Here is a 9384-nt window from a genome sequence, read left to right as displayed (position 1 = left end):
TCTTAACAGTAATCAATTTATTATAATTTTTATAAAGCTTTTAACTTAAATTAAAAGAAGTTACAGCTGATTTAAGGGTTTTAAATTAGGGACACTAACTTGTATGCTGAAGTATGATTTCGTACTTAAAAATATCAAAAAAAAAACTAAAAACAGAAACATATGTTACTAGAAGATTTTTTAATAAAAGTGTATGACTTTTTGCTTGCCAGGTAATGTATGAAACTCTTAAATAAAATATTTTGCTAATGTATAATCCTATATAATGGTTTAGGTATAAAGACCATGAAATTAAGAACATATCTGAAAAAAAAATTACTGAAAAGATCTGAAATTTACGATAAAGTTTTAGATATCATGCTAACGTGTTTTTGATAAAATCTAAAAGTACTTAAACACGCGTTTTTCGAAGCTTTCTAGCTATTCAAGTATTAAAAGTTATAAGTTTAAAACTGCTGCTGCTTTATTTTCAAGGTTATAAGAATAACATGTCAAAGTTTCATAAAGTTTATAATAAAATAAAGTACTAAACAACCTTGCATAAGCTTACGTGTTTCGATATACATCGTATATATCGAGTATTTATATATCGCTCTAACTTCACCTCAGTCTTTACAACATAAAAACAAGGTTTCAAACTTACAATACACCGAATTGTAAAAATTTAAATTCCCTAAGCTGGGTAATGTGTAAATGTGTAAGCTAATAAATAGATGCTTTAACATCATAGACATAAAAAGTATTTTTTGATCATAAAATGTATCTAATTTAGTGTTAAAAATTTAAATGAATCGTAAGGTTAAAGGATTTTCTTTTGTTTTTTAAAAGGATAGTTTTTGTTTATTTTGTTTTGGGTAATTAACAATTAAATAATAATGGGTCAGGTAAAATTACACATGCTTTAACACACTCATCCTGGAAATATGTTTATAATTGAAAAAGAGCAGAGTAAGTAATTCTTCTTTTACCATTTAAATTAAATTTAATAGATAGTTTCTAATTACAACTTTGATTAAAACTTATGGAATTTAGCTGTAGTACTTTATTAAAACAGTTTTATAGAGTTGAAAGTTAAAAGTATAGATATCTCAAGAAAAAAAGATATATAGAAAAACTGGTATGATGTCGCACCAATATCAAGCTGAAAAAATATTATATTTTGTATCTTTTATAAACATAATTTTAGGTTAGACATGAATGTTTTATAAATACATAAATAGATTTCAACTCATTTATCATAAGCTAATAAATCTTTAACATTTAGTTTATTATTATAGTTTATTGAAGAACAAAAAAAAAAAACGCTAAAAGTATTTGGTCCTAGGTCCTTATGCACAAAGATCCTTTTGGCAAAAAACAAAAAATATGTAACATATAGTTTATTTTACAATACTGAGCAATTATTTCAATACAATACTTTATATTTATTACAATATTGTAAAATAAGGTTAATTAAATGTTAATGTTTTATTAACTAATAAAAAAAAAAAATTCATTTTATATTTATATAGCTGGTCTAAAACAAAGTGTCTTTTTAGACTAAATATATTAGGTTTAAAACATTGATATTTAGCCTAAAGTTATGGTTAAAAAAGACATCAAATATAATATTATTTAAGCTTGATATTGGTGCAACATCAGGCTAGGTAATTACCGAAAAGATTTGGTATATATTTTCTTTAAAAAATAAATTAAAACATTTAAAAACTATGTATAAAATAAATATATATTAAGATAAAGCATCAAACAAAAATTTGTATTTCAAATATGTTTTAATGAATCCTTAATTTAAATAATCTAACATACTTCAAAAAAAAAAGATTTAGACCTACTTAACTCATAAATGTACTTATTTACTGAGAGGTAACAACAGAAAATTTACATGCAGACATAATTTCAATAATAATGTTTGGCATAATTCTTTTTTTTATCGTTCACTTGAATTATGGAACAAGCTTCCAAACAAATTAGTTTCTTGTAAAAAAGTTGAGCATTTTTGGTTAAGGTTAAAAAAGTTTGATTTAAATAAATATTTTGTCAGCAAAATTTATAAGTAATTTTTTTTTGTTCAGGGTTCGTGCGCGTCAGGCTAAATCAGGCTAAGTCAGGCTAAATCAGTTTTTTTTTAAAAAGTTTAAAAACATCAGGCTAAATCAGTTTTTTTATTTAAAAGTTTGAGAATCTCAGTTTTTCTCAGTTCAAATGCTTGAAAATTTTTGATAAAAATATTGAGAAATCTTTTTAAGATCAAATTGAAATATGATTTTTTTCTAAATAAAGATTAAGTTACTAAAGACATAATCAGTCAGTATTTGTTAATATAAATGCTTAAGACCTTTTGTTAATCTCCAAAAAAAAGTTAAGAATCTTCATTATTTTGTTTTGAGTAGATTATATACGTCATAATTATAAAACTTCATAAAAAATAACAGTTTAAACATTACAGTTTAGTTCAACAACTTAGCTGTTTGTTTGTTTACGTCAGCTATGTTTTTCAGAGCTTAGTTAGTTGAACTGTTTTATTTACTAATTTAAAGGCTTTATACCAAATACTTTTTAGATTAAAACTCTTAGCAGTTAATTTATATATTTTACTGTTTGTTTAAAGTTATTATAGATATTCACAACACTAAAACTTAGCTTTAAGATATAAGTACTAAGTTTTGTGGGAGTACAAATTTTAGGTACAATTCATTTTTCTTTACAAGAACAAAATATTTAAGGTTTTTTACTATTTAAATGTAAGCTTTTTAAATCTGATACGACGTCAACAATCACTTTATTTGTTTAGAGTTTAGGATTTATAATTATGTATTAATTTTAAGTATTAGTCAAAATACTATAATAGACATTTTTGCTTAGTTTAATACTTAATACTCGTGTAAGCGTTTCTTCACTAGTAATAGATTAAATATAACACTTATTTTAAAACTTATCACTGAATTTCTTATGTTTAGGGCATAGGGGAATGTCAATCACCTTTTTCACAATTTAGTCTTATTTTATTGAGGTGTAACTAAGCTATGTGTTGCTTTTTTGCAGATTAAATGATTTTGAGATAAAGCTGGTTGAAGTCGGAGACTACAATAGTACTAATCAAGACCCCCAATACCTAAATTGACTTATAAAGGGGGTTTTCCTTACTTTGAAAAAATGTCAGGCTAAATTGTTCTCAGTCAGGCTAAATGAAAAAAATTTCGCGCACGAGCCCTGTTTGTTATTTCTTCATTAACCACTGGTTGTATTTGTCTAATTTAGTTTAACCTATAGCTTTATTTTATTAGCGGCGCCTTTCCTCTGTGTATAACAAAACCTGTTCCTTAATACATAGTTAATTGGCCTGTTAAAGTGCTTGGGGCCTTGGGTTTTTAAGTTTTGTTTATAGTCAGTGTTCTCAACATTTATCAGCTACTACAAAAGTCCAACAAACGCTGAGTTATCTGAGTATTTAAGATTTGAAAGTAAATATAACAAAAGTGAAACCTGTTGTTCAGATAAAAGCGGTTCTAATCATACAAATAAAAGTGAAACAAGTTGTATAGATAAAAGTTAAACCAGTTACTCAAATGAATTCTGAACCAGTTGTTCAAATAATGTGAAGCCAGTTGTTCGAATGAAAGTGAAACCAGTTTTGGAGTGAAACCATTTGTTCGGGTGAAGTTGGAGTTGGATATTGTTGTTCTCTTTTCGGAAGCACCAGAATTATAAATTTTGTGTTATAATTTTTGTGTTTTTATGTTAATTTTAAACTTTAATTAGTTAAACTCAGTTTTTTTTCATTTTTAATGTACAATTTTTGTTTATTTTTGTTGTATGTCTTTCTGTATAAGTGGCCTAGGTTTTGATGCCTGGGTCCTTTGTATGACAATAAACTTACAATAATACTGAAGACCAAAAAATTTTTATTAAATATATACAGGATTACTAAAAAACTTGGAATCCAGGAAAAACCCGGAATTTGACAATTAAAGCGACAAAACCTGGAAAAACAAGAAACTTGAGAAATTTTTGATAAAAAATCACTATAAAGTATTAAAAAACTGGAATTTTAAACAGTTTTTTTTATAAAAGTAACAAAATTTCAATAACATACAAAAATTATTTATACATATTTTTGTGTATTATTAACCCTTTTTTCTATGAAAAACACATTTAAAGTAGGTTTACAGTATCTTTTCAATGTTTATATACAATTTCAAACATTTTTTTAACCTAAGTTTAATTTTATACTAAAAAAGGACAAAAAAAACTTGTTTTTTATAAACCTGGAAGAAATTATTAAAAACTGTTTGCAACCCTGTATATACACGTATTTATATATTTATTGCCAATCAAAAGATCAAAACAAAAAATAACTAAAACATGCTGAATTAATAAGAAGTGTTAAGAAACTAATATATTGTATTATTTATACTTTAATTTATATAAGATATTTAGTTTTATATAATGAAATTATAAATAAATTCAAATAAATTTTTGTTCTTTCCTAGAATGATTTTAGAAAGACATTAATGTTTTATAGAAATAGTACATTACATATTGATTTTAAGTTATAGGATTTAAGTTACATTTAATTAGCAGACTACAGTAAGTTTTTCTTGATTAAATAAAAGTATTTATTGAAAATATAATTATTGTATTTTCAACTCAATGAAAAAGTACCATACAACATCTCTTATAAAACTTGAGCTAATTTAAAGAATCTTGATTTGATTTTCATGTTGAATTTTTGAAAATATTTCACATTATTAAAAATTGACAGGCTTGTTAATACTTTAAGCACCTTTTCACAAAAAAAAAATTATTACTTTACAGGGTTGTCAAAAAGCCTGGAAAAACCTGGATTTTGAAAATTTAGGCTAAAAGAACCTGGAATTTGAGAAATTTTGAAAAAAAACTTGGTATTTTGAACAAAAATCACTAAAAAACCTGTTATTTTAAACAATCTTTACATGTTAAGTAGTAAAATTTTGGTTTCACATAAAAAATTTATAACATAGATAACATTTTTTGTGATCATCAAATTATTATTTTTTTTTTTTCAACTTTTTGAAAGAAGCTTTAAGATATCTTTTTAATGTTTGTTATGCTATTGAACACAGTTTATTACCTTAAACTTAATTTAAAACAAAAACTGACCTTATAACGTTTATTTTTAAAAACCTGGAAGAAATTTTGAAAACCTGGAGAAAATTTTCTAAAAACACTTGGTTACCCTGACTTTAATTCTGAACCATGTTTCAGATTTTAAGTGTTATGTGATGTTGTAGAGGTTGTAATTAAGCAGAAAAAAAAAGTTGAAGATCAAAATCTGCTGCTGACATATGTCAGGGTTGCCACACACTCATGATAACTCAGGAAAGTTTATTAAAAAGGTAGGAAAATATATACTTCAAAAACCCTTGAGTAATTTTCCTACTAACATTTTGTTACACCCTTAAATTAAATAAACAAAAGTACTTTAATTCTAAATATTTTTGATTTAAACTAGTAAGAATAAACTATAACTATGATTAATTTTAAAACAATAAAAAAAAGTTGAACTATTTTTTAATTAAGTTGTAGCTGTAACAAGATTAATATTTATTAAACTGTATTTATCTACTTTATTTTTATAATAAAAAGTTTATTATACTTAAAATTTTTAAGTATTTTATTTTACTTAGTTTAAATATATTTATGTAGTAATTAAAGTAATGTCTTTGTTGCAGAAGGTTTACTTATAAACTTATGTCAGATAGTTTTGAAAGAAAAGTAACAAGAACTGTTAATGGAAGTGCAAACATGAGCAAGTTTATTTTAATAATTGCTTTTGTAAAAGTTTTGAAATGTGTTTCTATATTTGAATCTTATGACTTATTAGGTTACAATTCAATTTTCCGTTTCTTATACTTTGTTAAATTGTTTTCAACAGTAGTTTTTCTGTTAATGAAGCGTTCATTAATAAAATCAATTTTTGTCATGTCAAAGAAAAGTCTAGCAAAAGTGATTCAATTAAGTATTTTGTGCACTTGTATAGAGTTTATGTACTATTTTGGGCTTACTCATTGTGGCCCAATACCTTCAATATTAGTGTATGAACATTCTGCTCAAATTTTGGTTGCAATGTTTAGTGGAATAGTTTCAAAATCTAACTATACTCGTACTAGAGGATCTATTTTATTTTTTCTTGGTGTAGTGACACTTTTTTTGTTTGATTCTGGTTCAGATAATCTAAATGATTCAGTGGATTATCAAAAAGAAAAAAACTGGTTTTACTCATTTGGAATAACACAAAGAAAAACTGGTATTTTGTTATTATTGTTTGTTTTATTTTTAAAAATTATACACTATAAATTTTCAAAAAAGCTAGCTGCTCAACTTGGTGGATCTATTAAACTCAATATGTATTCAACTTTAATGATTACATCTTTGTTAACACCTGTGTACATTTTATCATTATTGTTTGGATCTGAAAGTTATGCTTATAATGAAAATATTTTGAAATTTGCTTTAATAGCCATTTCGATTTACATACTAGATTTTTATACCAGCAATTTTGTGCAAAATAAGTATGAAGGTTTGTATACACATAAAGTTGGTTACATATCAATAGCAATTTCAGCATTAATTACTGGATATTACAGGAGTATTTATAATACTAACGCAATTTCAAACATTGGTTCATCAGATCGAAATGTGACAATTGACCATCTTGTATCTGGAAGTGTTCTGGTTGGGGCAATATTTTTTATTCTTTCATCTGACATCCTTTCTTGGTCAGGTAAAAAAAGTAAGAAAGGGAATTTTATTGGTTTTTCAAGTGAAGGTACTCCTTTGTTTTCTTTTGTTGAAAATACAATTAATAATTCATCTAGCTCGTCTATGCAAAGTTTAATTAAACAAGTATTTGTAAGAAAAGGTTCAAAAAAGAGTTTACTATTTTTGTTCATTAACATTTCTTTTGCTTTTTTTGAGCTTTTTTATGGTTTTTACAATAATTCATTAGTTTTAATTTTGGACAGTTTTAACAAAGTTTTTAATTCAATAACTCTAGTTATAGAACTTATAAACTCTGTCATTTCTAAGTGGAAACCAAACAGAAGTTTTCCATATGGATATGGTAGAGTTAAAGTTTTATTAAGTTATGTAAACTTACTTTTTTTGTTTGCAATTTCAACATATTTAAGTTATGAAGGGTTTATGCGCTTATCTAGTCCCCCAACTGTAGGAATTAATAGATTGTTCACAGTTTCAGTTACAGGTTTTGTTTTAAAACTGATTGAAGTTTACATACACCGACATAGTTTAAAAAAAAGTGTCAGTTTAAAAGAATTTTACTTGAGTTTTATCATTGACTTACTTGGAAGCACTGGAGTAATAGTTTCAGCATTTTGTATTGTACAATATGAACTATATGTTGCAGACCTTGTCAGTACTTTTCTGATTACTATTGTTATTTTGTATTCTCTTCTACCAAAATTGTTGAAATATGCCAATATTCTTACAATGTCTTTATCATCAAAAGATCAAAAAAGGGTTGAGTTAGCCCTCATTAAAGTATCAAACATAGAAGGAGTTAATTCTATGCATTCTTGTAGAGTATGGGAACATGGTACTGATGACTTTCGTGCTGCTTTAAGCTTAATAGTCCATTCTCATGTAACTGAACAAAGAATTATAACCCAAGCCACTGGAATACTTAGAGAGAGTGGAGTAAACACATGTACTATACAGATAGAAAAAGATGATTTTTATCAGCACTTATCTGGCCTTAAGTTAGGTTCTGAAGAAGTACTTGCTCCAAGAAGTAACATTAAAAATAAACAAATTCAAGAGTACACTAAGCTTATATAGCATTCTTAATTATCTTAAGTATATAAACTGGTGTTGTAAAAAATACTTTATTACTTAATTTTAAGTAGAAGAATAATTAAATATCTGCATAAATAGGTGTTTTCTAAACTTAATGAATAATCAATTATTAAAATATTTTTTTATGTTTATTAGCTGGTTTATCTATAACACAATAATAAATGTAGCATGTAAAAATTAATATTATTTTTATATGAGTTTTAGCAAGTGCGCTTCGATCTTATAAGTTTATAGTTTACTTCTTCACTACAAATCCTAAATCACAGTTTGTTTTTGAATAATTACAAAAATATTTTTTTTGAAAATTTTTTTTGACTGTGTTTTAACAATTTTATTGTTTTGTTTTACCTAGAAGAATAATAATTAACTAATTAGAAATTACTAGTTTTGTGTAGTATATAAAAAGTGAAAAAAATTATATTAAGCTTTTTATATTTGATAGATAACTATATATTGTTTAAATTTCGAATTAAGCTAGATAAAAGATATTTAAAAATATAACTTAAAAAGAAGTCTTTTTACTAAGAAAATTAGTAACCTTTCTTTTTTCTGCACTTTACTTTTTATTTTAAACTTTCAAGACTTGTATTGTTTTGTAAACTTTTAAGAAATTTTAAATTTCTTGGTTCCAAATAAAAAAATTTCATCTTAATATATATAGATTTTTTGAGTAACAAATAGGTATAATATAGAATTGATTAAGTTTATATTTAATAAGTTTTAACTAATGATTTTTATTCAATCTCAATGTTCACCAAAAGGAGAGTTTTTATTTATTTCCTGAAGAGCTGTTTTTACAATGAAACATGTTAGATTGAATATAAAATACTTACTAAAACTTGTCAAATGTTTGCTTTTTTTTTTTGTGTTTGATTCATAGAGGTAGTTATCAATCTAATACAATTTATTAAGTCTATTATTTTGAATTGAACTAAATCAATATACAGTTAGAAGTTTTGAAATATAAACTATAATATTGTTTCTTAACTTTTTTTAAATTACTAGATTTTGTAAATAACTAAACTCTATTGTTTTAAGATACCAATTTTAACTTACTTTTTTCTGATATGATAAGTTAAAAAGTTTTTAGTTTCTTCTTTTCTTATACTTCATTTTTTGTATCAGTAAAGTTTACAAATATGCTATTTTTTCGTTACTGAATATACTGCTGACTATTTTATGTTTGTTTTGTTACAGAATTGCTCATATTTTTTTTTTAGAGTTTAAGTTTCTCAAAAAAACTGTCGTCAACACAGGACTTTTCTTTTAATGTGGCCTGCAAAGAACTTTTTTCCCTAAATCAGGCACATTCATCATAAATAGTTGCTTTTTCCCAGCTTATAGTTTATATTTGAAGACTTTTTTATTATTTGGATACATATTTGGAACACTTTAACTTAGTTTTGTAATAAACTTTATTATTCTTATAATTTTTCTTTTAGATTAACTCGAAACTTCTTACATTATATAGTATTTATGGTATTTTAAGTTGAATAGAATAAAATAGTTTAACGATTGTATAAATACTTG

The 9384-nt window shown here is 24.6% G+C and overlaps 1 protein-coding gene across 1 annotated transcript; it reads left to right on the top strand.

Annotated features, from left to right (window-relative positions):
• The first annotated feature begins 5716 nt into the window (after positions 1-5716).
• Positions 5717-8112, top strand: LOC145844079 (proton-coupled zinc antiporter SLC30A5-like). Its single transcript, XM_082951423.1, has one exon. It carries the CDS (start codon positions 5731-5733, stop codon positions 7834-7836), a length of 2106 nt encoding a protein of 701 aa, XP_082807549.1. The 5' UTR covers positions 5717-5730; the 3' UTR covers positions 7837-8112.
• Positions 8113-9384: the final 1272 nt, after the last annotated feature.

Source organism: Thalia democratica, chromosome 9, assembly GCF_965202585.1.
Source record: "Thalia democratica chromosome 9, ktThaDemo2.hap1.1, whole genome shotgun sequence".
Classification (NCBI taxonomy): Eukaryota; Metazoa; Chordata; class Thaliacea; order Salpida; family Salpidae; genus Thalia; species Thalia democratica.
The sequence above is the reverse complement of the archived record's forward strand: the minus strand, read 5'-3'. Positions and strand labels throughout refer to the sequence as shown.

What these genes read in the sequence shown, in the direction of transcription:
- LOC145844079 (XM_082951423.1), top strand. Translation starts at nt 5,731, where the DNA reads ATGTCAGATAGTTTTGAAAGAAAAGTAACAAGAACTGTTAATGGAAGT.